Source organism: Barbus barbus, assembly GCF_936440315.1.
Source record: "Barbus barbus genome assembly, chromosome: 6".
In the NCBI taxonomy this organism is placed as follows: Eukaryota; Metazoa; Chordata; class Actinopteri; order Cypriniformes; family Cyprinidae; genus Barbus; species Barbus barbus.
In genome coordinates this window covers 21,477,418-21,496,659 of record NC_136734.1, presented here as the reverse complement: position 1 = coordinate 21,496,659, position 19,242 = coordinate 21,477,418, and the positions used below count along the sequence as shown (strand labels likewise).

General features: G+C 36.3%; 1 protein-coding gene across 7 annotated transcripts in view; it reads right to left on the bottom strand.

Annotated features, from left to right (window-relative positions):
• The window catches only part of mef2cb (myocyte enhancer factor 2cb), a 64,457-nt gene that overhangs the window by 12,000 nt on the left and 33,215 nt on the right, over nucleotides 1-19,242 (bottom strand). For all 7 annotated transcript variants that reach the window (XM_079419642.1, XM_079419637.1, XM_079419640.1 and 4 more), the window contains exons 3-5: nucleotides 17,576-17,779; nucleotides 2,320-2,466; nucleotides 96-240 (exon numbers count right to left, since the gene is read on the bottom strand). In XM_079419642.1, the coding sequence (XP_079275768.1) occupies nucleotides 96-240; nucleotides 2,320-2,466; nucleotides 17,576-17,779 (496 nt within the window). The remainder of the gene's footprint in view (nucleotides 1-95; nucleotides 241-2,319; nucleotides 2,467-17,575; nucleotides 17,780-19,242) is intronic.

Sequence of the window (19,242 nt, the reverse complement as noted above, 5' to 3'; positions counted from 1 at the left end):
TTAAGTATATTTATTTTTCACTAGAGAAGTTATTATATTTTAATTAAATGTTTTTTGTTTTTTTTCTAGGCAAACTGTGTCCTATGTGTTTTTACCTGCACTAGGTGGTCTGTGTGTGATCCCGGGTGACATGCTGTTTCTCTGCAGGCTGTGGTGGGCCAGTGGAAGCAGGTTATGATTGCCTGGGTATATCTGGTTATTCACGGGGATGGGCATCTCGTAGGTGGAAGAGGGCACAGCCTGGTTGGAGACAGAAGCAATACATACACCATTAAGATATTTAGTAATATAAACTACAATAATAATGGAAAAACAAAACAAAGAGTTAAGCACACTGAACAAAGGAAAACTGAAAAAAACAAGATAGAAATGAGAAATTTTGACAAATATGTCTCATGCAATGGCATCAATCCTTAGAGCCCCTGAGAAGTATTTCTGTCCATTTTCTCTGTTATCTACCATAAATGAACAAGCCGAGATGACTCTAAACTCTCTAAATCTCTGTAAATCCTCTTGTTAGCATCACTCCAGAAGACACAGGCTTAACCTTGAAGAGACTTCTGCCTCCTTCATATTATGTTTTTAAGGACAAAATAGCCCCTAATTGTAGCAATGTGTCCTGAGGGTCTGTAAGTGCTCATCTGGGAAAGCATCAACTGACAAGAACCGAAGAGGAGCCTCTCGCTCTTTCTCACTCTTTCATTCTTCATTAACTCACAAGGCCACGGCAATCATGGCTTGAGGCAGCCAAATATTTTCTCTCTGCAGTGAAGGTCTTGGTGGGCACAGCTTCACTTTCGTTAGGTGTTCATTTTTCTGTCTTTACCCTCTTGTTCTCTTTGGAGTCTCAGAGACCTCAAGGCCCTTTTAATAGCTTGAAAAATTATTAGTTTGATGCTTCATGACTATTTCTAATGTTATGAGAACTGATTATAAACCAAATTCTAATCTGATAACACCGACCATTTATTGTATTTTTGCTGGAGTAAAAGTCGAATATGTTATTAGATCAAAATTCTAAAAATAAAATGCATGTCTAGATTCTGAAAAAACAGAAGCATACTTTTTAAATAATGTCAAACATCAAAAAAAAAAAAAAAAATGATTTAGTCAATATAACATAAGGGAATCTTTAGCAGTTTTGTGTAGCTATCCTGGACTCCGGCCTTTTTTCCCTCTTGTGTCTTTGTTTTTTCTATGGAAAAGCTTTCCACATCTTTATGTGTACGTGAGCCTAGGCATCTTCTGCATGGTGCCACTCTTCATCTTTGTGCTACTGTACTCTCTAACTGGGAAAATATAACTCAGTCACTGTGACCACTATCTTCACCACCATCATTTACCACTCCACCCAACCCAACATAATTTTACTAACCCTAACAACAACAACAACAACAAAAAAACACTGTAACTTACTGGACGAAGCTTAACCACACACACAGACACATCAGTATTTTGCTTTGTTTTCTAATAAAAAATCCTCTAATAAAAAACAAAACACCCTCAAAATCATGCATCATGATCATCTGGAAACGATCATTTATTTCATACAGCATTGGCAGATAGATAGATAGATAGATAGATAGATAGATAGATAGATAGATAGATAGATAGATAAACACACATGAGTAGTTAGGAAAGCACATGCATCTTAAAGGTCTGCAAATGAATTTGTTTGAATCAATCAGGCTGTAGATTTAGACATAAAGAGTATCTATTTCTGAACACCAATCAGTGAAAGGCCTTCCAACGCACCAAAAATACTCTGGAGGTTAATATGACTGTATTTCTTACAGTAATTGTCATTGTGCTTCTTCTCGTTTTAGTCATATCTCAGATGTGCAATTATCTCCCATGCATCCATAGGCAGTGCCAGCATCATTACAAATGCTAGATATACTACATCTGCGTGATATATATATATATATATATATATTAGAGTTCTATATATGGTACACACGGTTAAATCAAGATTAGAATGAATTGCTTTGTTTCTTCAAATATGTTTGTTAGCTTTGCTAGCTTTTTCATAGAGCTGTTAGTTTTTTGCCTTTCCTTTCTTCACTGTACTTACAGGTATCTTCTGAGTCTTGATCATTAGATCAAACTCTTCGTTAATCTGTTTGTATTTCTCCTCCGTGCGCGGAGTGAGAGCGAGAGCAGACTCGAGCTCCAGGCTCTCGCCGCCTTTGTTCTCCTTCTTGCTCAACGCCTTAAGGCCCGTGCGGGGCGAACAGTGAGCCAGAGCACACGGAGAGACAGAAAAAGAAAGAAAGAGAAGGAAGTGTGAGAGGGCTTGTCTGAGATGCAGGTACTTACACATATCCTCTGTCTGCTGATCATGTGTAGATCAATGTCGTCATTGATTTTACGGTACTTGTCCTCTGACTCTGGGCTGTGGCCCACCGAGTCGTCTGCGTCGGGGTCTGGGCTGTCACAACCATTTAGACCCTTCTTTCTCAGGGTCTGTAAATAAAAGTTTGCACACAGTTCAAATACCAACCACCATGAAGACCCCTTTTCACATACAATTTGTATGGTTTCATACAAGTTGTATTTAGATAGGATTAAAAAAGAAAACTTTCTGAAGTTTGAGAATCATTCATGTAGAGCACACTTCAGAATTTAGGGAAACTATCTCAAAATAATTATGTAGTTATATACAGTATCACTGAAGTGTTTGAGGTCAGAAGATATTAGAAAATAGTAAGTAGAACAACTGTTTTTAACATTGATGAGAACATTCCATTTTAGGGATATATTCCATTTTTAAATATATTTAAAAAGAAAAGGGTTATTTTAAATTGTAACAATATTATATATTACAATTATATTAAATTGTAACTATATTATCGTATATCAAATAAATGCCAAATGGTGAGCATTGAAAACTTCTTCCAACAATATTTTACCAAAATACCCCCCCCCCCCCCCCCCCCCCCCCCCCGAAAAAAAAGAAAAATAATATTTTGATTTTAATCTCTCACCAACCCCAAACGTCTGAATGGTAAAGTATGCATTTCATATAAAAAATATTTAATTTTCATAATTTATTAATACTAAATTAATAAAAATATTAATCAAAACTCAAAATATGAGTTAACCTGTGTACAACAGTTTGAGAACCACTAGTGCTCAATCTTTAAAAGGGTTGTTAATAAAGAAATTCAAGCTGATGGTTTATTTTCTAGAATTCTTTCATGTCTTGTTTGCTTTGAGATTATTTGCTTAAGGTCATGTTATTTATATTTATGTAATATAAAATAATCATAAATATTCTTCGTAAGTTGTTGAGAGACAACAGGATACACATACAGGAAGGGCCAACCTAAAATGTAAACGTTAATATTTAACCAGGTCTGGGTACCAAAGAGAAAAATGTTCTAAATGTGATTTCAGCAGAGAGGAACGGCCCTACTGCTCCGGACCACAGCAGAGAGGCGCCCATAGAGCCGGTCCAGAGACATTAACAGAGAGACACCAGTGAGCCTGAAATGATACAAGGATCCTTTTGATATAACCATTAAGAATATAAACCAAAAATGTGTGATGAAGCTCAAAGGTTGTGCTATGCTTAAGCAAACAAGCTAGTGTAACAGTAAAAGAAAGAATTGTGGGCTCTCCTGATATATTAAAGCAGCAGTTTCTCTCTCTGCCACCTGATGGCCACCTTCTAGTAGGAATGAGATCTTCCTCTCACAGTGGAGTCAATCTATGAGTGAGTGTCTGCCAATTGGGAAATTTTACTTTAATATTAACATTTAAAAAAAGAATACTAATAATTCAATATAAGCAATAGTGCCAATTGAATGTAGTTAAAGCTTCTACCGTCCTAAATGATATAAAATTAGCAGAAATTCTGTGAGGGACACAATGTTTTTGTGAAAATAAGAAAAGAAGAAATAAAAACTTGAGGTGCATTGCTACATGCTGCTTTGCAGACCCACAAAAAGTCTTTAACTGTCTCGTGTCATTATCTGCACGAGGTTCTTGAGGAGTCTGACATCTCATCAAAGCGAGACGTTCCACTGGATCAACCGTCTTTAAAGTGTGGCGTGGCGGGATATTAGCCACCAGCTAACATATGTGCAGCTCACGCTCTCACACATAGTCCTTCTCTGCCTTCATTTGCCTGTCTGCATCAATCACACAATAATTAATTTACTCTGCTGACGTGAGGGCTTGATGAAGACGGCTTTCTCATCTTCTTTTCTTTGCTATGACATGCTTCTATTAGGTGTTGAGGAATTGTGTGGAGAGCGCAATGTGTGATGAGAGCATTTTATATTCCTTTATACGTTTTGAGCCGATCAAATGCTTTGAAGACGAGTCCCGGCATGGCTGTTTTGTGAGATTGAAACAGAAAATGACAGAAAATCTGAGATATGGTGTCTCACTCATTAAAAAGATAAAGTAAACAACTTCATAACTGCATAAGTGCATAAAGTAGTTAATAAAGATTACTGGAGTATGTTTTACGTGAAAATACTACAGTTTTTCTTCACATTTTATTCAATTTGTTACTTTACCAATTGTTTGTGAAATGTATTTACTAGCAATTTCGGAGTTAAAAAAAAAAAAAAAACTTTATTTTTTGCCTCAAATGACAGGTTGCCCCCTAACTAGCAAAACTCAGGTACTGCCTCGACAACGGGGTGGAGGGAAGATTATGGTGTAGAGCGGCCCGTGTCGATCTGAGGCAGCGGAGTGCGAAGAGGCAGAATAGACTGTAGTGTGCTGATGGGAAGGCATGCTGGCTGAGTGAGCGCTCAAGCAGGGATAGGCAGTTTAAGACCCAGCATGCAGCCGCTGTGAACACCCTAAAGGTCCGCTGCTATGCCACTCATTCTAGATATGTGCACCTGCCAGAGTATCCACACCTGTCACCAGCCCTCCCTCTCTCTCTCTCTCTCTCTCTCTCACACACACACACACACATGGATTATTCTGCTGTAGGGAGATAGAGTTAGCCAATCACAGCATGTATGCCGAGGATGGCCATAAATGGCTAAATAAACACCCATTCCTCAGAGAAAAAGAGAAATAGTCAGATGTTGCTCTTTCATAGCTCAGGAGGTTTGGTGGAGGTCTCAGTTATACATCTTTGAAGCATCATATTTTTCTCAGGTTCACTTAAATTAAAAATAGAGTGAGACAATAATCATAATTATCACAACTTGGATAATGTGATTTTGGAAAATTGCAATGAAATAAAAAAAAATATATATATATTTTTTTTAAATGATTGCAGACTTTGGCATCTTGGAAAATAGGAGCATATTTTGATTACCAGGGTCCTTTAATAGAAGTAGATTTAAGCAAAAGTCTCAATTTGAACTTCATTTAATGTCACTGCTGAGAAAAAAAAATAAACTAAAAAGATCTGATTTAAATGTAAACAATAAATGAAACAATAATGTTAACAATAATGTAAACAATCAATGAATTTAATTTATATATTAAAAAATAATAAAAAAATAAATGAATACATTTTCTAATAATACAACTTACATTTTATAAATAAATAAAAAAATGATAATTGTCAAACAGTGGTCAGTGACAACAGATCCATTTGCTCCCAAGTAGGCTCCCATGGTCTGTTTCTCAGAAGTAAGAGATTTAAGCAAAAGTCTCTATTTGAACTCCATTTAATGGCATTGCTTTCTAGGAGAAACAACTGAGATTTTAAAGAGATCCCATTAGTACTTTTTCTTTCCTATGGGTTTTATAATGACTCACTCATAATCACTCCCATTTCTGAAGAGAGGCAAAACACACAGCCAATGCAATTGATTTCCCAGGAAGCAACACCAACATTAATGTTTCCAGTTTGCCGGTCTAAAAATAAGATACAGTAGACAGCAAATACCCTGTACTTGGATCAAGCAGCGAGAACATTCTAACGTCTTGATAGCTCCGGAAGATGAAAGCTGTGCAATCGTCCTTCCAAAACATTATCGATGAGGAGTAATCAATCTAACAAAGTGGAAAATGGCCAAATGGGGTTGAGGGGGCTTGATAAAAAGCTAAAATGCACAGAGATAGTCAATAGAGAGCTGTGAAGAGATGAGCGGCTGGAGGCTTCTGAGAATCAAGAATCAGTGGAGACAAGGAAGGGAAAAGAGTGGGAAGGAATGTCTCCTTCAATGGTATGCTCCTAATTAAACTCCTTCATACTTCTCATCCCTCCTGGCTCCTTCTGTCAGACCTCCTCTCCGGGCTGAAGCCTAAATAATGGACTGATATCAACTATGGTCTTGCAATTCCAGCTGTAATCAAGCCAGAGAAACTCTAGCTCGAGTAGCCAAAGACGATTCCCAACTGTCTTCACTACTGATCATTTTACTCTGGCCTCTTTTTAAAATCTGAACAGTGTCCAGTGTCCATTTTAACATCTAGTTAAAACCAGGCCAGATTAACGAGGGAGTCTGACCCATACAGACCTCATGGTTTATTTTCAAGAGGATTTCGGTTGTGGAATAGAGACAGGTTTGCAGGAAGGTCCAGAGAAAGTCCCACATTCACTATACCCTGCCTATCGAGACCAGGAGATAGGAGGACAGATGAGATTTTGTATATGATCTGACAATAAAAAAAGAAAAAAAAAGAAATATATGTTCTTTCCTGAATTCTGTCTTCTGTGTAGGGCTGCACGATTAATCATATTTTATTTGTGATGGAGAACTCTGCTTATCTCGATTAATTAAGCATGCATGTCTTGCGATATTCAACCACAGGGTATTTATCCTTAAAATGTTTTTTTTTTTTTTTTCATTTGAAATTTACGTTGTCTTGCATTGGTAAGCCAAACATGAATCTCAACTATATATTTTTTGCGATTGTAGTTTAATGAATCAATGCACTTATGCAACCTCTGTGCTACAATGCAAAGTTTTGCTCCTATCAGACAGATCCAAGGAATTTACACTACACTGTAAAAAAAAAAAAGAAAAGTTGAGCCAACTTAAAATTTTAAGGCAACCAGCTTCAGTAGATTTTTGAGTTCTTAAAAAATTATTTTTGAAGGAAAACTCAAAAATCTGCTAAAGCTGGTTGCCTTAAAATTTTAAGTTGTCTCAACTTTTTTTTTTTTACAGTGTAATAATCAAACTTTGCACTGTTACTTTGAGGTCCAAGCGGAACATTTACACTCGTTTTCATTAGCTCACGTTAGCGGTTCACAAAAAGACATAATTTCACACAGAGGTCTATTTTGGCAGCTCAGTGACTCTCCTTGCTCAGCACATGTACAATTGTTTTTCCACTTCTTTCTCTCTTACACAAATCCACTATAAAGCTACTAACTCCAAGGTGGTCCCATTAGGCCAACAGAGATGACATCATGTACCTCAGCAGTCACGCCTCCACCATGTGTGTGCTGCGAATGAGTTGGAGTTGATTACTGAGTACAGTCGTACACGCTTCTTGCTTCAACAGAGTGGATGGAGGTCAGGGAAGCTCGGTGACAGACATGCACATGATCCAAAAGCGCTCTGCAGATGGCCTAACTAAAAACTTTGTGCTTTGATATGGTACTTTTGGGGGGACCGCAGAGTCTCCTGCTCCCATTGAACACACAAGCGCAGAACTTTAGGGAGAGAACCAGTCTGTCTTGACCTTATTGGAAGCATATGGCTGGAGAGAAAGCAGGGAAGCCATCGTTTCATTAAGTGTGGTTTGAACATGCTACAACTGTGTAGCGAGACACGAATGCAGATGACAAGGGACGTGGCCTCCATATGTGCCTGTTTGTGTGTATCTGTACAGTATAACGGTAGTGTGAGGTGGTGCATCACAGAAGACCATCTATCTTTTAACTAACCCATCAGCTTCTTTAGCTGTTGGAAGTGGGCACCTCTTAACTCCTAAAAACCAGATACTTTACTATAATTTGCTTGCTTTGAGCCCTTCCCCCTCTATGCTGTAATCAAGCATCAAAGGGAAAAACTATAGGCCCGCCATTCCATGGGTTATATGAATAATAGTAGGAGGCATATCAGACATTTTTTTCTCCCATAAGGTCAACTTTAAAAAGTTATAATCTTAACAAAAATGCTTGCATATATATGAGTATGGAAAATTTTAACAGTGATGTGTGCATATATATATATACTGCAGTGCAAAGGCAAAAGACCGTAACTTCGATTTTTGTCGAAAATGAGTTATTGATATTTTTGGGACATTCAAGACATCCTTTATCATGTACATAAGTATTTTGAGTCAATTTTGTTGTTTTTCTGAGAAAATAATGGGTGGTCTCAACCGTAACTTCAAAAAGCACCGGAGAAACGAAGGCAGAACACCGTATAACACCAGTTACCACTCTTTCACTTTGTTTGGAATGCTCAAAATGAGTTACGGCGTTCTGACTTTGTTTAGCTGCGCGTCAAAATCAAGTTACGGCGCCGGCTTGGAATTATACGGTGCTCTGCCTTTTTTTTACTGTCCATTAAAGTCTGCCACATTTTAATTACGGTGCAGACAAACGAATTAGACAGATCACGATCTACCAAACAGCTCAATATAACAAAGCACTGTAAAGACTAGACACCTTGGCAGCAATACATAATCGTGAATAACCTTTAAAGATTTTTCCCTTTTTGTAATGCAGATTATTCACCAGGCTGTCACTTCTAGTTGGATGTGTGTGTACTTGAATTCTGTAGCATGTAACGTTAGCATGATCAATCATAAAATCTGTAGCCTAACAGTTCACAATTAAATCCATATCTTACCTTTTCTTGTAACCCGATACAATCAATCCATGTTCAAGTTTGATCTCACAATTTTTGAATGTAGATCATTTTCATTACTTAAACATCTAATTGCCAAATTTCCAGTGTCCTACCAATAATTAGTAATTTTTCTCAGTTTCACACTCTAGCGAGTTAAGGTCTTTTGCCTTTGTAGGGCAGTATATATATATATAAGTATATTTCAATTAAATTGTAATAATATTGCACATACGTGTGTGTTTGTGTGTGTTCAAATATATCGATCAGTCAACCGATCTTTCAGATATTTGCAGAATGAACAAGCTGTTTTTACAGCTTTAGTTTCAACAAATTATTATTATTTTTTTAGAAGTTTTCAGTTCTAAAAGTTACGATATGTTTTCCTGACACAATGTACTCTTTTATCTCAACCGATCAAGAGAAATTTGATTTCTCATGATTACAGTAAGTAATGGATAAGTAATATCATACCTTGAGCATCTAATTACATCCTGAAATGGATGAACACAGGGAAAGACCAAATCCACTTAAAATTCTCTATATTTAGGCATTTCTAAAATTAAAGCTATTTCCGACATATAGGCCTAAAGTGGAGTAGTATAGAGAGAAACAGCTGTTACTCAAAGAAACATGATAAACTCTAGGAGAAAATGGTATACGCTTGTGTCTTTATTTACTGCCTTTTCAATAATGTGATACTCTGTCGTACCATGTTTTTCAGATTCTGGTACATGACTGTAAAGCATGTCATCTCATATTCTCTCTCCATGGCTGTTAGCAAGACAGACAGACAAGTCATTCATATGACCTAATGGAGCATCCCATACATGCACACAATGACACTCAGTCAAGCTAAATAAAGGGGTGCTTATACCATAGCCATCTTTCCATTTGAAAAATGCTGGTTATGTCTTTATGTCTTGTTTTATTTCTAGACAGACAGAAGGACACCTATCACGCGCGCACACACACACACACACACACACACACACACACACACACACACACTGAAAGGGCTGTGATTCTTTTTTTGGATGCAGTGAGATGTGAACACACTTACATACATACACACACACACACACACAGACATCAGTTATCAGCCTTTGTCTGTAGGGGTTCTTATCATGCAGCTGCATTACAGGAAGGGGCAGAGGGTTTTGAGGAACAATGCGCAGGCACCTGACCTCTCTGGCATGACCTTGTGTTTCCACACCCTTCAGGCCCTGTGGGAGGGGGACACTGCCATCTACACCCACATACAGAAATAGATCGCTCATTTTCCACTGACAGTGTGTGGGACAGCCAGAGAGAACAGCCTTGCTACTTGTATCTTAAACACTGATGTCATGTGTTGTGCTGATTTAACATTAGCTTTACTTTATAACCCCCTTCGCCAATTACATTAATTTTTTACTTGTTGTTTTTTAATTGTTTTATAATTGTTATGCATGTAGCTTTATTATATATTATTATTATGACTCCATATTAACTGAGAGACTGGAATATTTGTGTGTTTAAAAAATGTAGTAATGGTTATTAAAAATAAATGGCAACACTTGTCAATAAAGTTTCTTCTGTTAATATCAGGTAACTGCATTCGTTAATGAACTAACAAAATGAAAAAAAAAAATGTATTAGTTAATTTCAACATTCAGTAATACATTATTAAAATCAAGTTTTTATTTTTATTTTATAATAATTGTATTCTGTTAATATTATTTAATATAATTGTGCTATTCTTAACTGACAATGAAAAGTTATACCTTTTAAGTAATTTTAAAATGAATAAATAACATAATTATTGTTTATTGTTAGTTAAGGCATTATTCTAAATAATTACCAAATGGTGATTAGAATTACCAAATTACCAAAGAATTACCAAAACATGGTGAACATTTTAAAATAAATATTTAGGGAACCTAAAATTCAATTTAATTTAAACCTAAAATCATTCATATAAATTTAAATCTACAATCACAGCCTTTTCTATAAATATGGATATGTGTATATGTGCGCTGCTCTTTGTCTGTAACATGGAAGCCCTGGAAAAGTCATTCAAATCTGTTACACTGGCTATAAAAACCTTTAGAGTCTTTATAAATAAATAAATAATAACAGCTTTTATCCACTGGATCAAATGTTTAGTGGCACCCCCAAGTCTGGCGGCGGAGGGGAGACGCAGTTCAAGGGCAGTGGTTCACTAGAGGCCTCCACACAAGCTATTGAATGAATAGAGCCTTGCTTACTCACCCTGCCTCTCCAAGCCTATTCTTCTCCATTCGCTTCGCCAGCGCAATAAGCCAAGTGCTAAATTTAGCAACAGAGCACACTATTTTTAGACCGCTACCATTTTTTGAGACATTTATTAGGGGAAGGATACTAAAAAAAACTCATGCATGCACACACACACACAGACCCACATCACACACACTCACACAAACGGAGGGAGGAAGGGGGAGAGGGAGGGGGCTCCTAATTTGGACACATCTGAAATGCACTCATTTTTAAAGTGTTGCCGTAGATGCTTTGCAGCTGTTTCCAATCAGAGGGAAGTGTAGAGAAAACATGAGAGATTTAGACCGAGTAACGGAGAGAACGAGAAAGAGAGGCAAAACAAATGCTCTCAGTTCTCCTCGCTGACGTCCAGCAGCCATGTGGCAGAAGTTCAACAAGTTGTTCTAAAGCTGTGGGGTCAAAATGCTCTGGACTGGTGCTGCTCCTCACTGAATGAGTGATGAGATCTGCTTTGAAGGCTGGTGAGACGCCTCAAATACGTGTCATATTTTACAGTTATTTTTCAACGTCAAGAATGTGGAGAAATTTAAATCTGATGATGATATGATATGAAGACTTGAGTCTGAAAGTAGCCAAATCATTCTATATATATATATATATATATATATATATATATATATATATATATTCTATGCTCACCATGAAGGCTGCATTTATTTGATCAAAAATACAGTAAAAAGACGGTAATATTGTGAAATTCCATCTTTAATTCCATTTTTAATTTTAATAGTTTAATATATATATTAATATATAGTGCTTCTAATGTAATATATTTTAACATGAAATCTATTACTGTGATGGCAAAGACTATGTTGTAACATGTTATAAATGCCACTTTTGAACAATTTAATATGTCACTGCAGAATAAAAACACTTTTAAACAGTAGCTAGCAAATACAGCAATACGAAGCAATATATGTAAACCAGTAAGGTATATGTTTGTAATCCATTATATAATTTCAGTTAAAACACTTATAATGTGTTACAATATACTTATTTATATCTAAAGTATCAAGTAAGAATATTAAAGTTTACATTTATACTTCACATACTGTTTGTGACGCATTGTTCATCTCCTCCTCAGTTGACTTGCCTATGTCACGGGTTTTATTTGCTTTACTAGACAAAGCCCCTTCTGAGTTTAATGACAAATTCTGGCAAAAACATTGAGATTGAACATCACTCGGTTCAATTACCATAAACTTACTGACTCTTCGCGTGAGCCGTTACTAGCATGTATGTGAGTGGTGGTAGATTATGGTGACACACAAATATTTCCCTCTATCAGATGTATGTTTATTTGTAAGAGGACACAGTTATGTCAGTGTATTATGTCATAGCAGGCCTTTGTAAGTTAAATAAATGGTCATTGAGTCTCAGCGCTAAGAGAAAATCGCTGTAGGCTAATGTTCTCTCTGATCTCTGATTACTCAAACCAATAAGAAAGAAAGTCTTTTCAAAACACAACTGAGGGAATATTCCACTGGAGCAGCCTGCTAATGTGTAAAGTCCTTACGAGAAAAATATCCTTTAATTAACTCTTTACTGCCACTTTGAAGAGAAATGAAAATGAAATTCAGTTAATTAGTGTACCTTGTCCACATTAAGCATTCTCCGAGATGTTTAATGAACCTGTGTTGATCTTAGTTTTTTTTTTCCCTTTCTCCTTCTACTTTAAACAGATGCAAGTCGAGAGAAGGCTGACGCCTGCAACCCTTCTCACACATCTCAGCACACGGCAACACATATGAGGGTGAAACATCGTGAGGGAGCTTTGCGGAATCTCATTAACCAAGCAGGTAGTCATTAACAGTGTGACCTTTGGAAATAATCACCAGCCTCCCTGCCTGTCGCTCTCTCTCTCAGTTTGTCTCCCGGTGCTTGCGGCTAAACGCGCTCCTTTCTATTGCCGATTCATTCAGAAGTTGTGGCGCTGAGAGAAGAGAGAAGATTAAAAGGTGGCTGTTCAGATAAAGCTAATCTATGATGGGATGGGTTTGGCAAACTCTCTCTCAAGTGTTTGTGTCCTGTTCACACGACCGCTCCATGTGATTCTGGGAGTGTTGACAAGAGTAAAGCATGCAGCCACAACGTGCTTCTTTTCTTTCATAGTCATGCTAATCTCTCTTGGTTTTGCCTAATCTTTAATAACTGTGCCTCAAAAAAACGCAACATTAGAGCAGTGATTACTAATGAATACTTTTTATCCAGTGACATTACTCAATCATTTACTGGTTTTGTAATTAGTAATAATTTTGCATTTAAGTAATAAAATGTTAAACAAAATTATATATTATATAATCGTGTATTATATATAAACTATTATATTACATTTACAAGTATTACATTTACATTATTCTTTAATTTTCTATAATAAAACTGTTATTTAAAATGTTAAATGATAGAACATTTTGTAAATGTTTTTATGTAATATATTATTTTGCATCATTCATTTACTGATTCTATATAATATAACAAATACATAAAAAATAATAAAATGCATGTATATAATGTTTTATTTATTTATGTTTTTTAAATGCTTTATACTGTTTAATTTTTATATTTTATAATTCATTAATTATTTCATGTAATATAAAATTAAATTGAATAATATTGAAATAGAGACTTTGATGAGTATCAGTGCAAATGCAACTGTATTGTTGTAAAAAAACAATAAACAAAACCAAAACCAACTCAACTGAGGTCTAATGCTCCACACACGCTGGGAAACTGGTCTGGTGCATTATGGGAAATCTATGGCGGTTTAAGTTTTAAATCTCCTGCGAAATAAATGCTGCATTGCAACTGTGGCAGCAAATGAGAGCATTTTGACAACCAAACCATGTTGTTGTGTTTGTGTTGTTTTTTCCCCCCCTGCTAATCTAAAACTAGATAATTTTACCTTACACAAGCACTCGTAATTTGTTCTTTCTTCATGACTTAAGGTGTAATTATCTGGACCTTCCCACCTTTTGTCTAGCCTCAGATGTTAAGACGTAGGAGACTTTTAATGAGTTTTTGTATATAAGCTAAACATGCTAAGAAGGGTGCTTCGATTGAGGTACAAAGAGCTATGTAAAAACTGAAAAAAAAGAGTACAACGAACAACTAACACACTTGTTAATTTGTCTGATCCTGTTTTTTTATGAATCAAGGTCCCAGTTAATTACGAGTCTATCACCATTTTGTCTTTGAAAAAAAAAATCAAAGTGTAAATATAATTTTTACAGTATTTTTTTTATATCAATCAACAACTGAAAAAGTTTTCATCTCTAGCTTTGTCATATCTCTCTTCTTACATTTATATCTTTTATTACGCAAATGCCAAATTGAGAAAGGCACATCCGTGTACATTTTGGCTGAATGGAAGAATGGCCTGATCTACAAAAGCAGAGATAAAAATGGATGAAAACGGAAGACATAAGCGGAAAGAAAGAGCCAGGGAGAGTAGAGTAGGGTAGAAGAGCCTCTAGCCTCTCATAAACAGAGCTAAAGAGGCTGGGCAAGCCTCTCACTGCCTCTCTCCCAACAACGCTAATTATCAACCAAAGACATGCTAATTACATGGAGCTTTATTGCTAATGTAGCGGGTTGCTCTTCAAGACGCCCACACGCTGCGCCCGGCTCCCCTGCCTCTCCTTATCCTCCCACAGCACCCCACAGGCACTCCAGGCAAAGACAGGAAAGATGTGTTTTCTATGAGTGTGTGTGTGTTTTGAGCCCGTTTAAACAATGCTAAATCCCTGTATGTACAGCAGACGGTCCATAGCCGATATATGTGTTTGTCTAACATGTCTCGCACACACACACTACAGCTCAAAGCTGAACTATGGCACTGATACCCCTATGCCGAGTTCCCCCTCCGGCCCACCCCAAGGCCTCGTCCCCATCCTGCCATCACAACAGGAAGTCTGCTTTGTTCCTCTTTACCTCCTACCGCCCACATCCCCTGGCCGTGATGTAACCTAGCAGCAGAAAAACGGGGCCCTGCAGGAGCTCAGCACTTCAGCGTCGACAAATGCAGTTAGGGCGGCATTTTAGCCACCTTCAAATCGATTTCTCCAACACTGAATCTGGCAAATTGGAAAGAAACTCCACTAAAGCTGTTGCTTGGTGATGGGAGCAGTTTGACTCGCTATACTCTTTTTTATTTTCTTTCCACTTCGATGCTTGCATGTGCTGATTTTCTGTCTTCACACGGCAGAGCAAGCCAAGATGTTTAGGATTTGCTTTTTAAGTAGAATGCAGCACTCTGAAGTTGTTCTACAATGTTTAGAAAATAAAAAATATAGCCATTATGAACATTTTACTTTTGTCTTAGAGCTAATTGATAGAGTTTTTGTTAAAATTGTGAGCATGACTCTTGAAAGTATATGATTTGAATTGTAATGTAATTACAAATTAATATATTGCACCAGACCTTAATATTTCAACAAAACCTTTAGGAATAGCTTTCATGGAGTTACAAAGCAGTGCATTTTTTAAAATGCAATTTATGGTTTGTTTTTGGAGTATATCATTTCTTTTCTTTCTTTTCTTTCTTTTTTTTTTGACATGTTGTACTTAATTTGTAGTTATTTATATTTATATATTTGTTATTGTAATTTAGCTCTTTCTTTAAGTTCACGAGTTGTTGTTTTTGTTTTATTTATCATTTAGGTGGAGGCTTTAAATAAGCCCTTTGGGTTTTCTGCCTCTCCCAGCACAGTATATGGATTGTACTTTTATGTTCTGTTTTTATTGTATTTATTTTATTCCTGTGCAAAATAAATAAATGAAACTAAAACAACTAAACAGATATTATTATTTTTACTTTTTGTTGTTTAATATTATAATAACGTATACCATCATATATTATTATAATTATTTAAAATAATACTTTATTTATAATTATATTAACAAATTATTAAAAACAAATAAAGATAATATAATAATAATAATGGTGATGATGATTATTATGATTATTTTTATTAATTTCAAATTCATAATAATTTAACTGACAAATTATTACACCACCACTTCAGTGTAAAGTGGGTCTTCTTTATTCATTTCTTCCTTGTTTCTAAACCACTGGCCATGGAGTGTGGACTGTAATACACATGACATTCAGTCCTCCACGAGATTCTTCATGCATCAAAATGGTAAACCTCATCTAGCACAGCTGCTCAAGCTTGGAGTGCATTTTTGTAATTGTGCCTTGATGCACTGCAGGAATAACAAGCACTTTCTACCTGCCCTTTAAATCTGCCTCAAGCCCTGAGCTTGTAGATGAGGAAAAAACGGTGAGCATGTTGCACACTTTATGGCAGATGAATGAATTTACAAAAATCCATATTTGCATCTGAGATGATATTCCCTAGCACATTAAAACAAATTAAAAAAATAATAATTATAAATGTCACACTGGCTATATGAGATAAATACATACAGAAATACACTTGCTGAGTATGTAAATACATACAAATAAATTATTGAGCTGCAGAGTTACTGAGTGAATTAAAGCAAGTGTAGATACTGCGGAAATGAAGATGGACCACAGAGTGAGCCGGAATGTGACTTGTGACAATATGTCAGTATAAAAAAGGAAGTAGACAGAAAAACATGTTTTGTTTTGTCTGATCGACTCTAAGAGCAAAGAAGTTGGAGTGCACTTAGATTGAGATAAACCCACTTCACAAACTCACCCATAGATCTAGGGATATTAACTTTGTTTGTACGTAGATGTGGACCTGCTGTTGTGCATTGCAAGAGGACACTGTCTTACAGCCCTTAAGTCCTTTAGAGGACCACCTTGTCAAGCCACGTATGTCACCTTTGATTTTTAAGATGTGTTGTGACATCTCAGAAAAGTAGATTACATAAGCAGCTCACTCTGTAACATGCTTTTGGATGTTTGCCTCAAGCTACAATAGCTTAGCATGGCATGGCCTCAGGTTTATGGCAGGAACCCATGGACAACATGTCTCTAAGACCTGAGAGCCTTTAGGAGCATTAAGCTGATTGATAAAATGTAGACATCAAAGCAGCTGGCATTCAAAAAGAACAGAGTCAAATGAAATACAGCATGATACTGGATGTATTTAGTTAGTGTACTTTTTATAATAATAATCAATGGGGTACTGCATGATCTATAGTTCATTGGGTTTCTATAGAGTCTCTCCATGATAAATAAGAAAATAAGGGCTGAAAATAAGAGTGCAATGGCACTATGCACAAGGAATCCTAGTCAAAATCACATGTTAATGATACATTTAGTCTACTGAAACATGACACATCTATCATCTATCAATATATATCTACATTTCCTATGTAACACTCTGTGTTTCATTTCAAACAGCCACTAAATTACATAATGTTTATCAGGTCAATAATCAATGTTTATTCAATTTGTCAGACATGTCATTAAAAAAAAAAAAAAACTATTACTGTTAAAATATTTGGAGTCAGTAAGATATTTTTAATTACTATTTTTAATTAAACATATATACTGTCATGTTGACAGTGTGAGAATGTCAGGTAAGAGTTTGTAGATCTGAGAAACTCACCTCAACAATGTCGGAGTTGGTCCTGCTCTCATGTGGCTCATTGTACTCAGTGTATTTGAGCAACACTTTGTCCATATCTGTGCTGGCATACTGGAACAGCTTGTTAGTACTGTTGAAGATGATGAGGGCAATCTCACAGTCACACAACACGCTCAGCTCATAGGCTTTCTTCATCAGGCCAAACTTTCTCTTTGTAAATGTCACCTAAAGAGAGACAGAAGTGGGGAAAAAAGGTTAGACAAGTCACAGGCTGTACTGATGGCATAGCACAAAGCATTGACTGGTGGCATAAAAACGGAGATGGATGACTCTATGTGTGTTTGCTCAGCGCATTGATGCTCTAAAATATTCTTGACTCCTGAGTTGTCCTAAATACAGTGTTTCTTTGGAAAATCAATGTTACTTTTCTTTCCTTCTGTCTACTTTCCTTTATTTTCCTTTGTGCTCTTCCAAATTATCAGAAAAATAGACAATAGCGTAATAGCTACTTCCTCTCATAAATCAGCTGAAGATATTTTAAAAAGTCTGTTCTTTAACCAAAGGTAAAATACTTATTTCACTTTTGCGTTTATTATTGCATTCATAAGAAGAAAATAGCTTTAATAATTGAAATATAACCTCCAAAATCATGCATTAACCTTTTATTTAAGAATAATACAGTAACACTAACTTTCTTTGACCACTCTAATACAAAAGTTCAACTGTATAATTTTCATTTCATAATAAAGATTAACCATATTCACCTTAACTAAACTGAAAAAAGAAAGATTGTATTGCACAGAAGACAAATTCTCCTTGCGTGCATCTGTGTGCAGATGCACAGACGTATAAACACATGCACACACTCTCTCGCACACAAAAATCATCGCTGCCACAGAGTGTTTGAGAGGCTGTTAATGACATCTTAGTGCATGTTCTCATCTAAATTAGCAGCATTAAAAATAAGAAGCATCTCTCTCTGACCTCATAGGTTTCATGTCCCTTGAGCATGTAAATGCATTGCTTGAGAAACCACACACAGACACACACACACACACACACACACACACACAGAGCAGCTCATGACAGAGAAGGAACCTTGAGGCCAAACCACTAAACTCTTCATCTGTTTTAAATGTAGCCAAAATGTCCCCATGCACCTGTTATTGTGATACATGTTCACAGCAATCTATATGCCTTTATTTATTGCATAATGAAAGTACATAATATTACAAAATATATTGTGCATGTGACAATCACCAAGAGAATTTGCATGTATTAGCATAAGGTATTACACTCTTCGATGCTGCTAATTTGTTTCCGACGTTGTCAAGGTGAAACTATTTAGCTTATCTGGTATGTTAAATGAAAATAAAATAAAATAAAGAAAGAATGAGCCCTAGTTACATAAGAGAGTAGATAAAGTTCCCTTCCAGGAACTTCGAGCTGCGTCGAAACGCATATGGGAACGCATTCAGCGTGACCAGGCTCTGAATATGATGTGCAATCAGTCAAACAAGGGCGAGGCGTCACGGGCGGGGTGACGTCACGACCAGGAAGCATATAAGCACGTGCTTATATGACTTTTTGTCATTCAGCGAAGCGCTCTGTGTGTGTCAGTCTTATTTACTGTTGTTTGTCCTAGTTTTAAGTGGAAAGCATTCAGTATCGTGCCAAAGCCAAGGGCA